This window comes from Camelus bactrianus, chromosome 3 (assembly GCF_048773025.1).
Source record: "Camelus bactrianus isolate YW-2024 breed Bactrian camel chromosome 3, ASM4877302v1, whole genome shotgun sequence".
Lineage (NCBI taxonomy): Eukaryota > Metazoa > Chordata > Mammalia > Artiodactyla > Camelidae > Camelus > Camelus bactrianus.
Window position 1 is genome coordinate 24,564,337 of NC_133541.1, and position 22,943 is coordinate 24,587,279.

The following is a 22,943-nucleotide window of genomic DNA, read 5'->3' on the forward strand; positions in this document are numbered from 1 at the left end:
TGTTTCCAGGTTTTGCTATAAGAGTAATAATATATTGAGTTGCCTCGTGTATGCATGCATGTACACACATTCATACATGTATCTATACATAATCTGTAAGACAAGTTTCTAGAAGTAGAATTCCTGGGTCAACAGTTATATGCATTTAACTTTTGATAGATATTGCCAGGTTGTCCTCTAAAGCAGTTTACCAGTTTACTTTTGCAACAGTGTATAACATTGTCTTTTTTTCATTCTTTGAGGTAGTCTGTTTTCCTACATCCCTGTAAACCCTGCATCATCTAATTTAAAAAATTTATTTTAATTAAAATGTAGTTAATTTACAATGTTAGTTTTAAGTGCACAGAAAAGTGATTCAGTTATACATACACATACATATATGTTTTTTCTTTTCAGATTCTCTTCTGTTATATGTTATTATAAGAAATTGAACATAGGTCCCTGTGCTATACAGTAGGTCTTTGTTGTTTATCTATTTTATACATAGTAATGTGTGTCTGCAAATCCCCAACCCCTCATCTAACTTTTAAATTATTTTATTTGAATTTTTTTTTATGTCCATAAGCAGTTTTGCAGTTTTCTTCATTTGAATTTTGCACTATTTTTGTTGAGTTCATTCTTAGATATTTTATGCTTTCTGGTTATTATTATGATCATGATCTTTTCCTGTTACATTTTGTGAATCTAGTTGTCATATAGAAACAAGAATTCCACATATTAAATCCTCTGTTCCAATAGTTTTTATACCATCATCAAATAATAACTGTAATTTTCTTTCCATTTTGATAGTTGAACATTATATTTATTTTTGTTCTCTTATTACATTAGCAATAGCTTCCAGAATAATATTATATAGCAATGGTGATACTTTAATTTCTAATATCTTATCAGAAATAGATATTAGAATATTCTTTAGTTTATTAAGGTGACTTTAAAAGTTGGAAGTGAGTGATGAATGTTATCAAATATATTTTATTGGTACTTTTAATAAATTTTCTAATATTGAGCCATTATAGTATTCTTGGGATTAAGCATACTTTGTCATGATGATTTTTTGCACATGTTGCTGATACTGATTAAGTTTTTAGCATTTTATTTAGGATTTTTGAGTCTATGTTCATGAGTGAGATTGGACAGTTTTCTTGCCTTTAGGTGGTTATTGGCAGATTTTAAAATCAGGTTTATATTAGCTTTATAAGATTAATTAGGTCAATGTCCATTGTTTTTATGCTCTAGAAACCATAAGAATATTCCTTAAAAGATGGAAATAACTCAACTCTGTGTCTAGACCTAATTTCTTTTTAGAGGTAATTTTTGGAAAACTTAAATTTTGTTTTGAAATAATTTTAGACTTACAGAGAACTTGTAAGAATAATATAGAGAGGTCACATATACCTTTTACCCAGATTCCTCTAATGTTAACAATTTAAATAACCATAGTACAATTATAAAAAAAGTAAAGTTAACATTGATACAATACCACTAACTAAACTACAGTCTTTATTTGAAGTTTACCACCTTGAAGCTAAGGTCCTTTTTCTCTTCCAGGACCCAGTTCATTTGGTTTTGTGTCTTCTTAATCTTCTCCAATATGTGGTATTTCCTCAGTTTTTCCTTATCATTTATGACATAACACTTTTTCTTTTTGGTTTTGTCTTTTTTTTTTTTGTTTTTGTTTTGGGGAGGAGGTAATTAGGTTTATTTATTTACTTATTTATTTTAATAGAGGTACTGGGGATTAAACCCAGGGCCTCATGCATGCTAAGCATGCGATCTACCAATGAGCTATACCTTCCCCTACTCCATGACATAACACTTTTGATGAGTCTGTTATTTTGTAGAATGTCTCTCAGTTTGGATTTATCTGGTGTTTTCACATGATAAGATGGAGTTTATACATTTTTGGCAGGAATACTACAAAAGTGGTGCTGTGTCCTCAATGCATAGTATCAATGCATAAGGAGTCATATATATATTTGTGTATGTTTACATAGCTATATCTGTATGACTTACTGTTGGTGATTTGGGGACAACTTTTTAAAACTTATTTTTTTTCATTCAGTTTTTCTGCTTCTTGGAAACTTAATTGCAGGGAGTTATACAGTGTGCTCTGATATAATCTCCAAAGTATCCTTGGTGTTTCTGATTAGATCCTCTTTCTTTTCCCTTTTACAGCCTGGTTGCTTAGGCTCAGAGCTCTGGTGTCAGTCTGCCTGAGAGGCTGAGCCACATACTAGCTCTTGGCAAGCTGACATAATCCTGCCCTCCCCTGCAAGCCCTAGTTTCTTCTAATGATAATAATAGTACATATCTCATGGCATCAGGCTGAGTAGTAAATGAGGTGGCGTATGTGAGACACACAGCAAACTTCTTGGAATGTAATGAGTATTTAGTAAATGTTAGTTATATTTACTATTAGTTTTAGTTTTCTTTGACCATTATGTATAGTACTTTAAAAGTGTATGGAAGCACCTTTCCTCCTTAGAGTAGAAGCAGAAGCAGAATCTAGTGGCAGGCAGAGTGACCTAGAGCAAGGTTCTGGCATCCATCACTCATAAAGGGACTTCTCTGAGATTTTGCGCCCTAAGGAGGATCAGGCATATGTTCATGAAAAATTCTTCAACATCTTCCTCTCCCTGTGCTTCCTCACATCAAACTTTACACCTGCTCTAGAAAAAGGCTCTATTTTAAATAATACTTATCTGATCCTGGATTTTTAAAAAAACTTGTTGACATTGTGTCCATATTTACTGATTAATAGATTGTCTAGGTGAGCACTCAAAAAAAATTCTCAGATCTGCCCTGATTGTATTGTTATAGGAGTTCTGAATATATTATGATACAAATTCAAGTGATGGAAATTAAGACTGAAAGGATAGGTTAAAAAAAATCTAGAGTGAAGATGATATGTATCGCCCTGTAGAGTTTTGAATAGCACCACGGGCATTCCCATTGCCTGGCGTGATCTTCTTTGGATGTAAGTTAGGTGGAAAGTTATTTGGATGAGTCTGTCTGGGACTGTAAGATTACCATAGAGCTTTCCTGACTTGCTGGGAACTCAGAGGGCACTAGTTCAGGTGAGGATGGAAGGGCTGGTAATGCTCATAAATTATTTGACTCGCTAACCGTAGAAAAGTGACAGAAAAACTGGGGAGGGATTGGATTTATGTTTTGCTATTAAAGTGCTATTTGCACGTGATAGTCAGTTTGAGATAATGAGAAGAGAAAGCATTCTCACACAGTCTTTCAACAGTAACAGTCATTAAACCATATTTAGGCACTTCCTCTTCTGATCTTTCTTCCTCTGTTACTTTTGTTTTGAACATTTTTGTCCCCCCACTGCATTTGCAGTTTTAAATCTTGGAACACCCCAGACGCTGATGAGATGAGCAAGGAGCAGGCAAGGCACCAGTGTTTGGAGGCTGGCTTGCATTTAAATCCTGCTTCTGTTTATTAACTAAGTGACTTTGGGCACATTAATCTCCTTGAACTTCAGTTGGCTCGCCTATTAGATAGGGATCATACTCAAATCTTCCTCATTTGAGGATTAAAGAATGAAGTGAAAGAGGCACAATGGTTCACAATCACATCACTCAGTTTGTGCTGCTGATGGGAGTAGCTGGACCAGGCAGCTCAAGGCAAGCGTGGAACACTGGACATGTGGAGAAGGTGGGGTGAGGCCAGGAGGCCAATGCTTTTTCCCCACTTAAATAACCACAAGAGGTCAGGAGCCACGGTGTGCTGCAGCCAGCCCAGGTGGACTCAGGCATCCACCTCTTGGATGTCTTCTGTGATGTCTCAGGTCATCATTCATTCCACGCTTACCAACAGCTTACTATGTGCTGGGACTCTGGTAAGTACCAGAGCAGCAGGATGACATTGTTATCCCAACGCGGGTACCCCTGCTCGATGCCAGCTCCCTGGGCACAGGATTGCTGAGCACAGGCTTGGGGCTGAGCAGGTTATTTCCTCTTTCACAAATATCCTGTACCCTTCTCACTCTACGTGCCAGCTTGGGGCTCCCATGTTGCTTAAAACAAAATGAAACAAAGAGCAAATTTGCTTTCCCTTATTCCTGAAACAACTTCGTAGAATCACCTTCTCTGCCCTACTTCTTCTCACTAGCTGACTTCTTTCTCCTCGTCTTAATTCCTTGTTCAGGCCCCTTGTAAGACTATGACATCAGTACCCAGCGCTCCCCTGAGAGTGCCAGCCTCAGTCACCACTGACCACATCACCAGAGCCATCAGCCTTCCCGCAGACCGCCCTCCACCCTCTGACACGGTGCTGTCCGCTGGAACCTGCTGTGATGCTGGCAGTCTTCTACCCTGTGTTGCCCGGCACGGGAGCCACCAGCCACATGTGACTCTTGCACGTATGAAATCTGGCAAGTGCGACTGAGGAGCTGAAAGTTTAATTTCATTTAATTTTGATTCATTTAAATTGAAGTAGTCACACACGGGGCTAGTGGCCGCTACAAGAGTTCAGTGCTGGATTTCTTCCTGGAAACCCTGTTTTTCTTAGCTTTGGTGGCACAGCATTCTTCCAGCTTTCTGTTAGCTCTTCTCTGGCTCCTCTTATGCCTCCTGCCCACCAAAAACAGCCTCCCTGAGTGTGTTCTCCTCTGCCCTTCTCTTTCTGCATGCTCTTTCTTATCCAGTGCCATCCGTCTCTGGGTTCTATCTCGAAGACATATGGATGTGACATCCGACACTCTCTAGCCCTCACTCCTCTTTCTGGCTTCGGACCAATATTTCCAGCCCCAGCCTGGTGCTGTCACTTGGGCGTTCTTTAGTAGTCACCTTGGAGTGACCGTGACCCTAACTGAAATCATTATCATTTCCATGTCCTCCCCACCCCTCCTCCTCCCACTGGCTGTGCCCTTTCCTCTGACGACCGTTTTCCTTTCCTCTTTGGCATCACCGGTGACGCATCTCCCTCCAGGCTGCCGTTCACTCCCTAACTCACAGAGTCCTAAGATTCCTCTTTCATTCTCAAGGGCTCTCCCTCTTTTTATGATTATAAAACAGTAAATACACTTCTGAAAATTTGCTAAATTCAGAAAAACACACAGAAAGAAAAGAAAAGCAAACTTTCCTGTGATTCTAACCACCCTGGGAACCATGTTTAACCTTTTTTGGGTGGGGTGTGACTTCCCACATATAACCTCTTATAACCTCTTGCCCGGATTACTGTGGCTGTGAACCCTCAGTGTCTCCCCAGTCTAATCCATTGCTATTTCCCAAGGCATGAGTCTGATCTTGTCATTCTTCTGTTCCGCTCGTAAATCTCCACAGGCACCCAGTTGTCTGCTGAATTAAATTTGTCCCCACTGATGGGGCATCAGGCCAAGCTGGCCTCTGCTTTCCTAGCCTCCAATGGCCCCAGATGGGAGATGTTATTGACATGTTACAATAAGGAATGCCTACAAAAGCAAGAAGTCATTGTATTGGTTATGGTTGTGACTAGATACCTATCCAGCTTGGCTTTAATTAATTAAGCACTCTTGTGTCCATTCTTTTTCCTAGAAAACAAACTCTAAATTCATTACCTTTTAGATTGTGATAGACAGATTGATTGTACTGGATTTCACTTCTTTCAGTATTAGAAAAAGTATTTCTTCCATTTTAGTGACTAGATAGTTGCCATTTCCAGTTCTATGTGTATTTTCTAATTACATACAGGGTTAAGTGTTTCCTTTCTTGTGCCTCTGGGAAGAACTCTTACCCAGAGCTGAGAAAGTCTCACCTTTTTGCTTAAGAAGCATCATTCCTGCTGATTCTTGATACCTCAAGTCAATTAAAACTGAATTAATAAGTATTGATGGCATGCCTGGAAACAATGGGTTCCACCATGAGTTGAAGATGTTCTGGACATTCTGAGAATTTGGGGGTCTTCCTGGCAAGTGGGTTTGGCCCCTTCCCAAAGGCCACATTGTCTGCCCCGAGCACCCAGTGAGGTTTGCCCTGGTCGGTGGCAGTGATGCAAAGCTCACCTGCTCTCTGAGCACGGGCATAGCTGTGGCCTCAGCAGCGTTGGGGAGGTTTCACATGGGAGGAGGAGGAGGACTTCAGCAAGTTTTGTTTGGTGGCCTGAAATTTAATCTTGTGCTCATTGAGAATGGATCTAGCCCTTAATGAATTCTGTCCTCAGCTCTGTCTTATTTATCTTATAACAGTTCCCTGGCACACAGTAAGCAATTAATAAATGGTTGCTATTATTGGGATTATGATTAAACAGATGCTTCCACAAACACATTCTTTGTCTCTGTCTTTTCTCGTGCTCCAGACTGAGGTTCTCAGCTGCCCACTGGATGTCATACACATTTGCACCTTTGCCCGTGCCATAGGCTCTGCCAAGCAAGCGTTTCCGTCCTCCTCTCCTCTTATTAAAATCATACTCACACATTTAGGGCCAGGCTGATGCCTCCTCCTGGCATGAAACGTCCCTTGTTGGAGCTGGTTGCCTCTTCCTCTGTACTGCTTCTTTGTACCACCCCCGGCCCCTCACACTAAGCTAACTGTCACCCTGTAATAACTTCAGCAGTTTACATGTCCATCTCTAAATCCCTCTCTTGAAGGAGGTGGAGACTCTTCAAGATGTTCATGATGCCCACTGTGGTGGCTATCGCAGAACCTTGCACGTAGTTCAGTTAATCCATGTTTGTCTGATTTAAGCTGTGATAGAAGTTTCAGAGCTACCAGCTCTTTCTTTTTAAATTGAAGTTTAGTTGATTTATCATGTTGGGTTAGTTTCTGGCATACAACACAGTGATTCAGGATTCAGTCATACATACATCTATATATGTATATACACATTCTTTTTCATTTTAGGTAATTAAAAGATATTGAATATAGTTCCCTGTGCTATACATTAGGACCTTATTTATCTGTTTTATATATAGTAGTTTATTTCTACTAATCCCAAACTCCTAATTTATCCCTCCCTCCCTTTCCCCTTTGGTAAATACAAGTTTGTTTTCTCTGTCTGTGAGTCTCTGATATCATATATTTGTCTTTCTCAGTTTGACTTACTTTACTCAGTGTGATAATCTCTAGGTCCATCCACGATGCTGCAAATGCATTATTTTATTCTTTTTTATGGCAGAGTAGTATTCATATATATATATTTTCTTTATCTAATCATCTGCCGTTGAACATCTAGGTTGCTTCTATGTCTTGGCTATTGTAAACTGTGCTGCTATGAACACTGGGGTGCATGTATATTTTTGAATTATAGTTTTCTCTGGATATGTGCCCTGGAGTGAGAATGCTGGATCATATGATAACTCTGTTTTTAGGTTTTAAGGAATCTCTGTACTGTTTTGCATGGTAGCTGCACCAATTCACATTTCCACCACCAGTGTAGGAGGGTTCCCTTTTCTCCACACACTCTCCAAAATTCACTTTGTGCAAAGCCACCAGCTCTTTACTGAGCTTTTTCTGTAAGGATGGAGTGAGTCCCAGGCAGGCTTGGCTGCACACTCCAGAGGCGTCCTGACCGTTCAGCTGCTGGGTACCCGGCATCCACTGTGGACTGGGGGCTTGGGGTGGCAGAGACCTCCAGGATTCATGATGATAATTCATTGAATTATTATCATTATGGTCAAAAGGTAGAGGTCCATATTTCCTTTTGGGGTCCTGTAAGCCACATGTTTTCTCAAAAATGAAATAATAAAGAGGAGAGAAATGATTCTTATCCATGTAATTGGCCTTTGCTTTTGTGAAAGGGAGAGCGGAGAAGCAGCAGGATACTCAGCTTCTCAATCCTCAGTTTCCTCATCTGTCAAACAGAGAGGATAATTGTACCCACATTGCAGGATCTTCTGAGGATTACATGAGTTTACACATATAAAGTATTCTGTAAATAAAGCTTTTATTATTGTTGTATATGCTCAGTAAATGTTAGCAATTTTTAATTTTATTACTGTTGATTCAGTGATGATCTTGTCCAGTAAATAATCTTTATGAGGTGTTGCCAGCACTAGACAGATATAGATCCTCAAGTTCACCTAAGTTATTTTCAGTCTGAAGTGATTCAAGAAGTATTTCAAGAAATATCAATAATCTCAAACCTTTTTCTCTTAATAGCACCAACTTTATATATATTACTTGCATAAATTTGTCGAACCTAGCCATCCCTGACTTCCACATCTATATAAGGTTGGGTTTAATTATATCACAGTTCCATCTTGATTGACCTTCACAGTTGATTGTAGGTATTAAAAAATAAGTGTGAATAAAAAGGAATAAACCTACTTCTTACCCCTCAGTGTGGCAATTCTTGGGGGCTGAAAATTACAGTTACTTGGCTATTAGAAGGTAACTAACACAACAGTGCTTTTCTCTCAGTCTCACATTTCAAAGGGACACATGTCCAAAGGGCCTTCTCCTCCTTTGGGGATCTTGACATTGTCACTTTATACCCAACAGCAAAACTATGACAATACCCCCATCCCAGCCGCCAGAAGAAACAGAGAGACGCATCGCAGAGGAAAAGGGAGAATGGCCCTTTTATGATAACTGGCTTGGAATTATAAATATTTTTACTTCTCCCGTAGGAGATGGCTCGTGGAAGAGAGGAGACAAATACGACTTTGAAGCTAAGCAAGCGTACTCATCCCTCCAAACAATCACTCTACTGAGGACAGTGAAACCTGAGTTTGAGAAGTTTTCCATGGAGGTGAAAAGTTCTGTTGAGAAGCAAGGGCTCAGTGAGGAGGATTACGTAAGTGCTTGATTGCGAGCCTAGACCTTCAGCATCCTGAAAAACAGTCTTTGAATTAAATCAGATGTGATAAAGCGTCCCATCCTGAGCCCTTCAAAGATTCCTAGCTTCAGGTCTGAATGTCACTGTTGCTCTCTGTGTGGTTTTCTTTCTGGCCAGGTTTCCCGGCTTCCCTTCTCCACCATGCCCCCTGACAGCGCACCCTTCACTTACACGTTTTCAACTGCTGCAGGAAGGGAAATTGCTTTTTGTGGGTACTTGTGGTAATGCTGAGCAGATGTCTGGAGAGCTCCATCACCTATTCTGCTAGGAGCGTGCTGAGGGGGAAAGCGGATGAAGACTGCCAAAGTTTTGCATGCTTAATTTTTCCAAAGCTTGGTGGCAGAAGGTATTCTGGGTTTCAGAAGGCTGTTTCTTTTGGCAGTCTGTCTTAGCGTTGTGACCAGTCTGCTTCTCTCTCTCATGGCAGTGTGGTTGTCCCCTTTCGCTGCAAGCTGTTTCTTACTGAAGTATTCCTGAGGGCTCCACACCCTTGGTGTTGTTGTTACTTGTGCATTTTCCAAGAGCAGACTGGAGTCAGAAGCTTAGGCCAGGCTTGGGATTAAGCAGGGGAACTCTCCTAAGAGGTGGCACCAGAGACAACTGACCACGTCTCACGTGATGCCATTGTTTTGCTGCCTCTGGCCCACTTTTCTGTGTGGCCCTTCAAACTTCTGGGTAACTCCTGCAGATTCTTTCTCAGAGCAGGATGAGCAGGCTAGTTGGATGGATGTGCTGTTTTCCAAACCCTTCACTCCCCTTTATCCAAAACAGAAAAGGAATATCTTTTTAATGACAGATGTAGGGCTTGAAAGTCCTTGCCCAAGGTAGATAATGACCAACTTCATAAGAGATGGTCACTTCCAAATAGGGTCTCACCCAATTTCTTTACTTGAAGTACAACAGAGTTCGGACATTAGCCTCAGACAGACTGTACTCAGAGGCTGGAGGTAGCACTTTCTAGCTGTGTGATCTGGGGCCAATTACTCAGTCTCCCTCATCCAGATTACTCCTCCCTGTTGGGAGGATTACAGACAATCTAACTGAAGTCTGTAGTATGATCTGGCCAAAAAGTTGGAACTCAATAAATGGTGCCTCTTTCGTATTGTTTTTATAAGATCATACACATCTTTATATAAGAATTTGCTATCAAATGATAGTCTTATGAACATATATTAATGTCTTAAATGCCATTATGCTATATATATATTATACAGACATCATTTAAAATACGTTTTGACTTTCTTAATCAGCACTGTTTAGTAAATATGTAATGTGAGCCACAAATGTAATTAAAAATTTTCTAGTAGCCACATGAAAAAAAAAGTTTAAAAATTAGGTGAAATTAATTTTAATAATACATTTTATTTCACTTAAATATAAAAATATTATTTTAACATTTAATCAATGTAAAAATTGTGAATAAAAGTGTATATTTTTTTCTTGTATGAAGTCTTTGAAAAAGTGTGTATTTTACCCTTACGGAATATCTTAATTCAGGTCAAGTACTCGTAGTGATATGTGAATAGTGGCTCCCGTATTGGCCAGTGTGTTCTGAATCATGAAAGAAGCAGGTTTTTGTAGCAGAGACCAAGTTTATGAAAACCTATGGTAGTATTATCGTCATCCAAATCCTTTGCTTCAGGGATATGAAAGAACACAAAGGGCATTGTGATTCCTTCAGGAGTGCTGCCAGAGGTGGCCTGTGTCAGTATTGAAAAATCAAAGTCTTTTGCATAGGCCACTGTATATTTTTTTTCTAGAGTTTGTATTTTATTCTGAGATAGGAAAACAGAATATGTAAATTTCTGTGTCAATTTCTGGTACACATCACAATGTCTCAGTCATGCATATACATACATATATTTGTTTTCATATTCTTTTTCATTAAAGGTTACTACAAGATACTGAATATAGTTCCCTGTGCTATACAGAAGAAACTTGTTTTTGTAAATCTATTTTTATATATGGTGGCTAACATTTGCAAATCTCAAACTCCCAAATTCATCGCTTTTCACCCCCTTACCCCTCGTAACCATAAGATTATTTACTACATCTGTGAGTCTATTTCTGTTTTGTAGATGAGTTCGTTAGTGTCTTCTTTTTTCCTTTTTTTTAGATTCCACATATGAGTGATATCATATGGTATTTTTCTTTCTCTTTCTGTAGGCCACTGTATGTTATTTTACTTTACTAGGTTCATATTAATTTTCCAGTTTAAAAACTCAAAAATGGTGTCATTTTGTCTGATCTCCTTCCTGAGGTTGTTGAAGTTCAGGTATTTCAGTGCAGGTTGTCCAACATGATGCTACTCATTGGGCAAAGGTTGGCATTCCAACGCACTTCTAGATGAATCTCCTTGGTCATCAGATATCCTGTGTTCAGAATATTACATCTTATTTTAATGGTAGTCCAAGCAAAACCTCCCTGGAAGGTACACCTACTACGAAGATCCATAATATGTTCCAAGCCAAACACTGTTGCTTTAGAGATTATTTGTAGTCATAGACTACAATACTGCTTCTCTCTGATGGTGGGATCATTAAAATTAGTTTTATAAACAAATAAAAATGATAATGTAAAGTAGAAATTGGAGCTCATTATAATAACTTATTCCATCTTTCATGGTTATGTGTGTTTAGTTGTGTTTTTTGAGTGCCACTGCAGAGGTTTATCAGTGTGCTGAGATGGGTGGCTGCGGTGAGTGTTGTGGAAAAGGGAGATTTGGTGGAAATCTATTCTATTCTGACATCAGATTCTTAAAGTTAGCTCCAGGATGGAAAACCTATTCTATTTTGACACATCAGGTTTTAATAGGGCCCAATGTATTGTACAGTATAGCATAGTGGTTAAATGTGCACGCTTGGGGTTTCATAGACCAGGCTCTGCCTCCTGCTGTTTTTCTCTTGGGCATGTTTTTAAAACTGTGCCTTAAAACTGTGCCTATAAAGTGGGGGTAATCGTTTTTAACTGACAAAATCATTGAAAGAACTCAAGAAGTATATATAAATAGTATTTAATGCAATATCAGGCACTAAGTAAATATTCAGGGGTTGGGGGATATGATTTCTCTTCCTTTTGTTTCTTACATTCCAGTCCAATGTAACCACTGTGACCAGTGATACTCCCACATGTCAGTGTCCTCCCTGGTCTTCCTGCTCATCCTTCAGATAGTAACTCAGATACCATTTTCTCAGCACGGTTTTTCCTGACACTCTGGACTATCTTATGCCCTCTGTTCCTTTCCATCCTAGCACGCTGCTCGGGTTGTAGTCACTGGGATTTTTAGGTTAACTCTGGCCTCCTCTACCAGACTGTGAATTCTGTGAGAGCAGGAACCATGTCTGTTTCTGCTCACTCTTGCATCCCTCGTACTGTATGCTTGGCGCATAGGAAGCAGCCAATAAAAGTAAGCTTTTATTATGATGTTTAATTATTTTAGTTATTTAGTAACTATTGAACCAGAGGACATCAAATCCAACCCCCTTCCTGTACGGTGGTGAAAACTGAGGCCCAGGGAGGTGAGGTGGCTTTTCCAAATGTAACCACTATATTGCAGTCAGTGCAACAGAGTTGGGTGGTGACTGAGTCCTGTGCCTAGACCTTATCAGGTACACAAAGCCAGGAGTTCAGTTTCAGTGGGGGATGGTATTGGGGGGCAGTAATGGCTTTTTGCAGTGGGAGTTCTGAAGACCATCTGAGGGGTCATCAGAAATAAAGTTAGAGGTAAAGCCCCCTGGAGAGGCCCTCAAGTGTCACTGGGGCTCCCAGCGTGGCTCAGACAAGTGTCTGCCAAGTGCCTGTCTAGGCTTCTCTGGTAGCTATTTATTGGATCGCCCACATGTGCAGTGGCTCTCACTCAAGGGTGTCTTAATGGAGGTGTTTGGCCTCTGCCACATGAGTGGTTCCAAGTCTAGAGCCCTGGTATTTGGTTTTAGAATGCGCTGTGCGGTGGCCAAGCCGAGATTAGTTGCATCCCCTGACTCCTGGTTCAGTGACTCTCTTTTTCCACTACATCAGTCTGACCTTTTTAATAACAATGTGCCCCAGATGAGGGCAAACCCATGACCTGAAGATTAAGTGTCTCAGGCCCTACAAGTGAGCCTGGCAGGCAGCATAGGCAGAAGCTCTTCCTTCCTCTCCCTGCACCCTGCCTGCCCAAAGACGCTTTCAAGATATCAGTTTCTCTTTACTCTTTCTCACCCTTGATGAAGCCTGGCTGGGACTCTGTCTCCTCTTCATCTGCAGCTATCGATTTTGCCTGCTTTCTTCTGTAGTGTAAACCATCATTTCCTAAATCATCAGATGCCGTTTATGGCATCCTCCAGGGAGCATGGCTGGGAGCTCTATCCTGGACCATGCGGTCCCATGTGGTCCCATCTTGGGCGAGATCTTCATCACCTAAAAATACCTAAGAAGGTCTATAAATATCTATGGCCACAAGTTCTGGGAGCCCACGGGCGCTGCATTCCTGTGCCAGCACGGACGTCAGACATCTTTCTCTTCAGGATAACACACTCTGAAGCACTGACGGTACTCACACAAGTCTGGACAGTTTATCTTGTAGCAGACCAAATGTGACACAGGTGTGAAAATATCCATGTTTCTAGAGAAATGAAATCAAACACAGTGGAGTGGGCTCGCTTAGTTCTTTAGCAAAGGCGCTTTCCAAATTTATGCAAATTTCCACGACCTCTTTAAGTGGATCAAAGTTTCTTGACTTAGGGTGCGTTAACCCTTTATAATAATGTACAAACTTTGTTTGTAATTTACTCACATGGATAGGGTATGACATTGTGCAAGCTTGGAAAAACCACTCCCTTGGAAGAAAATGAATACCTAAATGCTCTGATATTTCTTCATCTTATATTCTAGAACCATTAATCTTATTTCTGAGATGAAAGAGAGATTCATTTATTCATTCCTTCATTCTGGACTAGGGAGTCAGTCCAGTCTTCACAACTCCTGGTGTTTTCACATTATGTCTTTAAGAGGTAGACTTAAATTTGTCACAGCTGCTACTTCTCAGTTTAGACTGAGCCAGTGTTGGAGACATCTTTTCCCCTCTGGCAGCTGCTCTGACTTCTCTGTCCTGTAAATCCCACTGTTGGCTTTGCCTCATTCTCCTATTGTGTTTGGCACTTCTGAGACCCATTCACTGGCTGGCCCTTTAACAGCTGGCTCTGCCCTTGGGTCAAGCTCACCCTCTTTTCCTGATGTTGTTGTTGTTTGAATCAAAATAACACATGATTTTCTAGATTGAATTCAATGAAAAAAGACCCACACTGAATTATAAATAAATTCATAGTTCCATAAGAGTTAAGGTAAACACGGGTCTCCCATTCTGCCCTTCTCCGCTCTGGACTCTCATTCTTTAGAGGGCATAGTCCTTAATGCTTTTATTGGCTTCTGCTGTTTCCCTCCATATTTCTAAAATGGCTTATTTATATTGATGTTTTTGATATTATTTCTTGATTCCCTAAGATGGAAAAAAATTAGCTCCTTTACACACTTTTTCTCTAGCAATACTTCTTTTTCCTCCCATTCTTCCAATATTTTATGACATAGTTTTTAGTTAAAGGTATAGGTGCAAAATAAAATTTGAAGAAAAGCTAAAAAAACATAGTTTTTACTATTTTTTATATATATATATATATATATATATACACACACACACACACACACATACACACACACACACATACATACACACATACACAACAGAATCATGTAGTGTTTTAGGATTACATTTCCTTTCCTATGTAGCTTTTTGTTTTTTTCTGGAGTTAGTAATTTCCTTGTTTTTTAAAATTTGCTTCCATTTAACTCTCACTATTTCATTCTCATTCCCATAGCCAAACATTTTAAATAATGATGTTTCTTTTTTTCCCCTTTATCTTCTTACTCTAGTTTAGATTAATTGGTTCCCTCAGTATCAACCTTCAGTTCTCTCAGTATCAACCTTCAGTTCTCTCTTGGATCAGGTCCTCTTTTTATTGGATATTAAATCTCATTCTTTGTTGATTTTCACCTTAGTTTTGAAGGACAAAGAGGGTATGAGTGGAAAATATTTTGAGATTTTGCATATCAAAAAGCATTTTCTTTTACTGTTATATTAATTGATTATTTAGCTGGGTATAAAATTTTAGTTTGATGATTATTCTCCCTTAAAATTTTGATGTCATCACAATTTTCTTGTTGTTGCAGTTTTTGGTGTTACTGTTTGGATTATTTATTTTTTTCATGCTGTTTTCTTTTCCTTTGTCTCTAGATGCTTTAGTGTTTTCTCTATGTTGTTGGTTGTATCAGTCAGGATCTAGTAAGGGAAATGGAGTCCACACCAGGTAATTCAATAGAAGAAATTTACTGGGAGAAACTAACTTTAAGGTGAAGGAAAAGCTGAAATGCTAAAGAGAAGAGTAAGGCAAGCCAGAGATTAGCAACAGCAAAAAGCCATTACTGTCTCTAGAGCTAAAAGGACCAGAGAAGAGATGGTTTGACCAGTATTCAAGGGTTAGGGTGGCTCATGGGAGCTAGAAGCATGGAAGAAGCCTAGCCTCTGCCAGAGATGCTATCTAAGGCAAAGAGAGAGAAGGAGCAATATCCTGGCTTTTCCCTCTTTCTTGCTCTTCAACCAGTGCTTCTTGTTGGCTGAATGAACCAAGAGTCAGCTGTCAGGGAAATGCAGCCTGGAAGAATCATTCTCTAATGATACGGAGTAGATAGAGCAAAGCAGAAGTAGGGAGGGGAATGAACTGGAGATCAAAGAGGCAGACAGTTGGCTCACTGGTGTTTTGAAATTTCATGATGATGTGTCTTGGTGTGAGTCTTTTAAAATCTGTGCTAAACACTTTGTTTGCTCTTTCTGAAAATTTTAAAGTTGGATGTCAGCTCTTCTCAGTTGATTCTCTAATTTTCTCTATTTTTGAACTGTGCCATTTTCTTTTATTTGCTGAGTGATTTTCACAACTTTATCTTCCAACTGTCTATTCAATTTTTAATTTTTGCTATTGTATTTTACATTTACAAGGGCTCTTCTTGTTCTCTGAGTGCCTCTCTTTTTAAAAAATAACACCCTGATTTTGTTTCCTAATTGCAATATCTTCTTTTCCTGAGGATACCCTTTCATCAGTTCTGGAATATACTTCTTTCTCATTTTAACTCATCAAAAGTTGAGATTCATTTTGTAATTGGTGGGCTGTCTTAATTTTTTCTTTCTAAGTGCGCATAAAACAAAGGTGCTTCTTATAATTGCTGATATTTCACATTGGTTGAGTTTTTTTTTAAAGTTTTTTTTTTTTTTTACTTCCTGCGTTGTCTATTTCTTTCAAGTTCCTATTTAAAAATGTTAATTCTGAATTCTTTCTCTGTCATATTACAAGCTTTTCTTAAACTGTTGGTAATCCTTATCTATCTGTTTATATTTAAAGGTGATCCATTAAAGAGTTCTCCAGAAGCTCTGTGTGCATGGGAACCTGTCTAGTAGTGGACTTTATTGTAGGGTAATAAGATGTCAAGCTGGCTTTTTCAGAGGTTATCTCAAATATGATTATGTGGAGTTGTTTCTTAGGCTGGTCAGTTTCAGTAAATAATTCTCCAAATTTCTTCTTAAGAGTCATAAGGCTGCCCTACATTCTGGGAGCCCAGAGAAGAGGAATCTCACCTTTAGGACTGCAGACTTTTCACTTAGACCTCAATTTTCAGTATTATGCTTCACCCAATCTCCAGCTGTGCCCTGTACCCTCCCGTTCGGATCTTCTTGCGTCAGTGTATTAAGACAATAAGTCTTCTGTCTTCTGCCTGGATGGAAGGGGCAGTTTCTTCTCCACGTGAGGGTTGAGGGTGGGGGATCTGACGTTTAAGTGCTCCTTGTACAGCCTTTCAATGAATCCCACTATTTTCAACTCCCCTGCATCCTCACCTCCAGAGGTAACTGGTGCCTCCAATTCTAGAGCCCTGGAACTGGACTTGCTTGCTTCTTGTTGGAGTCCCTGTCATGCTCCTTTGCATACTTTGGTCTGTTGAGTCACTCACCCCTTTCCAACTTCCAGAATTTTGTTGAATTTCCCCATCTCCCATTTTCTTCCTGTACTCTTTCAACTGTAATTTTACACCTTAAAATTTTCATTGTCATTTTAGTGGGGATTTTTCAGGGAATGTGTGTTTAAAGGGCTGTGATTTACCAGAAGTCTCTCTGGATTATTGCATCTTAGTACCATGCAAGTATAGAGAGATGGTGGTGCTGTATTTTTATTTATTTTTGAGAGTGGTGGTGGTGGTGGTGATGGTGGTAATCTTGTTATATTCAAAGCAAAGAAGGAAGTGGGAAAGAGAGGGTGTGTTTGAGAGAAGGAGTCAGTGTATTTCTTTTGGTCCAGAATGCCCTTGTTCTTTTAGAAATACCTATTTGGTTATAGTTTCCTTCTAGTGGCTACTTAATTCTTGATTTATTAGCTCAATGCTGACTTTCTTACCCTCACAGATACACTTGCCTTCTGTGATTCTTCAAAAGCAATTGTACAGAAGCAACATATATTAACAATAATACATACTCACTAAGAAAAGAGTTGTTCTTTTACAGACTTGTCATACTGGTGTCTAAAGACTTTACTTTCTTGTGTAGAGCTAAATGGTATCCTCTAATATAGCTCTTACACCAGTTTCCTTTGAAAAAGGAATCTATATAGAAACATTGTCTAGGAATCTTGTTGCCAGTTTAAGGAGAAGTTTAGGTTTTAAAGTGGATTTTTAAAAAGCTAAGTTGACTTTACATATTTTTATTTACATAAAAATAATTGGACTTGTTTGTGTTCTGGCAGGTTATTTGTAATTTATCACAACAGTGGTGGCAATTTTACACCCTTTCTAGAATCTGTTAGGACTCTCTTATTATAAAACCAAATACTTCAGAAAAAAGTTGAAAACCGTTTGAAGACATAAAGTTGTACAGAGATTTCCAGTGTGAGGCTCAATCACCTTCCAGTGCAACCTTGGGTAGCAGAGACTGTCTCCTCTGAATAGGCTCCACTCCCTAGTAATCTCCAGTGTTGCAGATATAACATCATTCTAGAACTGAAGGCAAGCCCTCTGGGAAAGGAGCTGCAGGAGAGAAGGCAGAGCTTCTGACCCTGGACTTGGGCTGAGAAAACCCTTGACTGGGTCCTTTTACTTCTTAGGGCTTCTTCTGTTTATAAAACCAGAGATCTGGGGCTGTCACCTTCAGGGGCTTTCCCATTCCCAGGTTTCTAATATTACATGTTGAAAGTGTTTTTCTAACTTTAGTCTTAATTTAGAAGTTGTGATTCATTGTCACTCTCTGGGTACGGAATTTACTCTATATTGAAAAATCACAGTGTAACAATCATCACAACCCACCCACCTCTGTTTTAGAAGGCTTTTATTACAATAAAGTATTCTGCTGCTTGTAACATTGTATCATACAAATCCCTTGGAAATTTTCATTATTCCAACTTTAAAATACAAAGGGCCAACTTTTCTTTGGCTCCAAGCTGGTCTCCATTCTTTGGCCTGAAACTGTTTGTATATGCAAAACTCATCTTTGTGTACACAAATTAAGTAATTGCAATGCTCTGTGTCCAATTTGCATTTGCAAGGATCCAGCTGCAAGTGTGGTTTTGCAAATAAAACTAGAGCCTAGTTTCTAAGAGTGGATCAGGAGCATTTTTAAAAAAGTATTTCTCTAGTTAATCTCAGAGATGGCTGTTGAAGAAAGGTGTTTTAGTTACAGAGAATGTGCAGAGTCCATTTTTTAATGAAATAATGCTACATCCTTGGTACTTTGGCTTTCAAGTTCAGTTTCATACTTCTTAATGCAACCTCTGTTCTTGACTTGGGGTAGAACTTGGTTAAATTCTGTTTTTATTTCTAACTAGGTATTCTGAGCAGGGGGTGATTTTATAACCTTGAATATTTGCTCATTTGAGGTTAGCAGGCCACCCATAGCTTGTTTTCTCTCCTTATTTAAAAGTTGAAAATTTAACTAATTAAACAAATATTGTGGCAGCGTCTGATGCGCAGCGGTATTGTTAGGGAGGCGGGGTGTGTCCTGGGCATCCCGTCCCTCCCAGGTCTCCCTCTGACACCCAGAAACAAAATGGGGGCCCCGGGAAACTGCAGCTTATCTAGCCAGAGTATTCCAACAGACACAGGGTTTAATAAATCATTGTTTAGATAGGCCAGGCATGACATTTTGGAAAGTCCAATATGCTGAAAAACAACACTCTCATTTCCTTCAGTGGGGGGAAGGCCCCACAGCAAAGGTGTCTAACCCAGCTTGTGTTTTGACACTGGTTTTGCACAGATGCAATGTGGGAGGTGACATCAGTTGAGAAGTTAACAGATCATCCATGAAATCTTGGCCGGGCACTTCACCTCTTCTTGTCTTATATAATATCATTTAATTAGAACTGTATATGCTTCCTGGAAATTTTCAGTTAGCTCTTCAGTAAAACCAGTGCAAGAGAAAAAACACAGCTGAAGCATGCAGTGTTGGCCCCACTTCTGGTGAGAGTGTGTACAGGCAGGCTTTTGTGTCTGCCAGGGCTGCATCAGAATAGGAGACACGCCCCCACCCCCGGCCCCCACCCCCGGCCCCCACTCAACACCATCCCCCCACCGTGTCCTCACCCCTTTCTTTAAGTCAGCCAGGGAATAATTTGTCCAAATGAAAAGGCCCTTTCAGGCACTGGAGGGCTTTGCTAATTGTATTTGAAAGAATAAAAGCAAACCACAAGTTGGACTTTAACAACAGAAAAAATAATGAGTTCACATGCCAACATATTAATAAGATTAGTTTTATTAGGAAAATGTAATCAAGTGGAATAAAGACTGCAAGAGGAATGGCTTATTAAAGCCATCCTTTTTTTTTTTCTCTAGCTAAACAAATATCAGTTGGCTTTCAAAACACATTTAAATGTAGATGTACTGAAATCTAAAAAAAAATACATCACTTTTATTTTCTGCCATGAAAGGGAAAAGTGCTTTAAATTTTTTTATTCCTGTAACTTTTAAATAGCTTTAGTTGTGCTATATTAGAAAATTAAAAAACAAACAAACAAACAAAAACCTTGGGAATCTCCTGGTTAAAGTATTTTCATTTGATTGTAATTAAGTATCCATTTACTTGTTATTTGCACATATTGGCAGGTGTGGACTTACTAACTGCAAAAATGCTGTCAAACTGGTGCAGTCGGAAAATGTTCAAGGAAGGGCCACAGCACCTATGAGAAATGATTTTTCCAGGCGACAGACGTCATTTTGACCTTTCACAAGATAATCACTGTCTTTTGTTTTGTTTTTTTTTCCATTATGCTCAGTGATGTAATTTCAGTTCGAAAGATATTTTGCAATAATAGTGACAATATACTCAAATATGCACGACTGAAATAGCAAAGCGGTGTGGAAATACATTTCACAATCAAAAGGCCTAGCTGTTTTACTTTGTTTTTCTTCCTGAGTTGCCACTGAATGGAGCAGAAGGGCATTTCACGCATTTGGCCCAACTCTTTACAATGGAGGCACCATCATTCTTTCTAGAGGAGTCAGGTCATTTCAGATTTGGCCGGTGGGCAGGCACATTACCAGTTCAGCTTGCAGAAGGAACATACAGCAGCTGTAACAATGATGCCCTTAGTGTAAGTGAGGAGCAGGGGACAAAACTGTAGAGAAGGACAGCTCAGATTTCTTCTTTCTGCCTTTCCCCTCCCTTCCAACGCCTCTGTGCTCCGGGAGCCTCAGGACCTTGGCATCCTCTTTCTCCACTTGGTGAAGAACTCCTTTACACAAAGATACCAGGGGTTCAGTAGATTAGCTTTACTGAAATTAGATATTTCATTTCAAGGAGGAACCTGGAAAAGGAAGGCTTAAAGTAAATAAATCTAATAAAGGTGACATTTTGTTGTCAAGCGGAGATGAGTGAGTCTTTCAAATGCCAGAATTTAGTTTTTCTACAAGAGATCTCTGCTCAGGAAACATTTCTTTAGTCCGGCCACCCTGTGGCTAGAGCAGTGTGGTCCTTTGAGAACGTGAACTCCCTTCCATGAAGCTTTGCATTTTCCTAAGAGAGCAGAGGCAAAATGACTGCAATTCACATAATTTGACAGGAACCAGAAAGGGATGCCCATGTGTTCAGCCTTCCAGCTTGCAAGAAGGGCGGCTGGCAGGCCCCTGCCAGCTTCGTTGGCCACTACATGGACAGAGGACTCTGGGGTTTGATGCTGACAGCAGCCGCAGGTTTTTAACCTCTTGGGGCAGATTTCTGGTCCATAAGGCCTGGCCATTGATGATGCTGTCCGTGTAGGTGGATGTGGTGGAGGAGCCCAAGGTAGTGGTTCAATAAATGTCAATTGATGGGCATGAAAACTACAATCGATGACCCCTGGGCATGCCACCTTGTGTGCCAAAGACTTTAATCTGTGAAATGGAGAAAACCACACCGAGTTGCTCTTGGAAGTTATGAAAAATGATTGCAAAGGGGTTTTAGAAGCTTAAGCGCTTTGAGTGATAGTGTCCAAAGAAAACAGCCCCAGCAGCAGAGAGCCGAAAATCTCCCTGGCCCTGCGAGTAGCGAGCAGTAGCGGTTTTAAATGACATCCTTTCTGGGGTCCAGCCAATTGTTAAAAGAGAGGACCTAGAAGAATATATTGCTGGAGACTCACCCCCCTTCCTGGTTATGACATTTGACAGTGGCTCAAGCTGTAGGAAATTACTTTGGATTAGTCTTCATCACCTGATCCCCACCTCCCCACCCCGGAATGAACTTGCTTCATTCTGTAAAGTTCTAAAAATCGTGCTCTAACAGGCTGTGATTTGGTGGTAGGAAGGAGGCGAGCAGAGAATTTATGTGTGTGTGTGTGTGTGTGTGTGTGTGTGTGTGTGTGTGTGTGTGTGTGTGTGTGTAAATAAACAATTTAACAATTGGCCTAAATTTGGAGACCTGTATTTTTTATTTCCTTTACCCAGTTATCTTTAGGTGGAATAAGTACTAAATCACTGAAGTTGGACACCTGTGATTTTATTCCATCTTAAAGATCTTAAAGAGACAATTTATTAGTAAATAGTCTCCTAATTTGCTCATTGTTGACCTACAAATTACATTCATTTCAATTTGGGGCCATTTCTCTTTTTGGTACTCAGAAGTGACCTATATTTATGGTAACCATATGTGCAAGAATTTCTCGAGTAGAAGAGATTTCAGATACAGCTCATACACCCTCTTGATGCATGTGAGTTTTTGTTGATCGCTTGACCCCGTGCATCACCATGCATGTGGTTAAGCCTGTGGACAGCTGTTGATTGAACATGTACCATTGCACACTCACCGAGCCCCTCCTCTGGGCAAGGCATGGTGTCCTGGGAGGACAATTCAGCACCTGTGTGGGTGGCTCTCGAAGGATGGGTAAGAAGAGATGGGTACTGAAGAGCCTCCTCAGAGAGACTGGTATAGGGAATCCCAGCCTAGAAGGAGGAATGCATTAGACACATTTAGGGAAGAGTGAGCAAAATAACCAGGCTTGAATGGGGGGATTTTTAGTGGAGGAGTTTGGAAAGGTCTCTCTCTTTTTTGAAATTTGCTCTTCCCTTGGCTGCCAAGACACCACCGTCTCTAAGTTCTCTGTGTACATTGCAGCCGTTCCTGGTCTCCTTTCATGACTCCTCTTTTCCACTTGCTTCACAAATATTAGTGTTTCCCAAGTTCATCCCTTGGCCCCTTTTTCTCTAAACACTTTCTGGGCAGCACATCCACTCTTCTGGGTAGGATGTTCATCTCTATGTGGGTAACACCTACATTTCTATCTCCAACTCCAAAGCTCTCTCTGAGTGGCAGGCCCCCAGTTCCAATTTCCCCCAGCACCTCTGCCTGAATAACACTGTGTCTACCTGCCTCACCCTTTCATTCAGAACTGCTCTGTTCTGTGCTCTGCTGGACCAAGCATCTTGTGAGTATTAAGGAGGATGGGAGCTTGAGTTCAAAGAACTTGTTCTGCACAAAGAGGAAGGAAAAAGTAAGAGATTGTAGTCAAAAAGAGTTTCTCAAGGATTTTGAAAATGTTGGAGTTCCAGGGTATGGTAAGATCCAAGGTCTTGCTACTCAAAGGGCGGGCTGTGGACCAGTGGCATCAGCATCACCTGGGAGATGGAAGAAATGAGGAGTCTTA

General features: G+C 40.0%; 1 protein-coding gene across 2 annotated transcripts in view; it reads left to right on the forward strand.

Moving 5' to 3' along the window:
• NPR3 (natriuretic peptide receptor 3) overlaps positions 1-22,943 on the forward strand; it is a 67,453-nt gene that overhangs the window by 12,527 nt on the left and 31,983 nt on the right. For both annotated transcript variants that reach the window (XM_074356814.1, XM_010955562.3), the window contains exon 3: positions 8,561-8,727. In XM_074356814.1, coding sequence (XP_074212915.1) covers positions 8,561-8,727 — 167 coding nt within the window. The remainder of the gene's footprint in view (positions 1-8,560; positions 8,728-22,943) is intronic.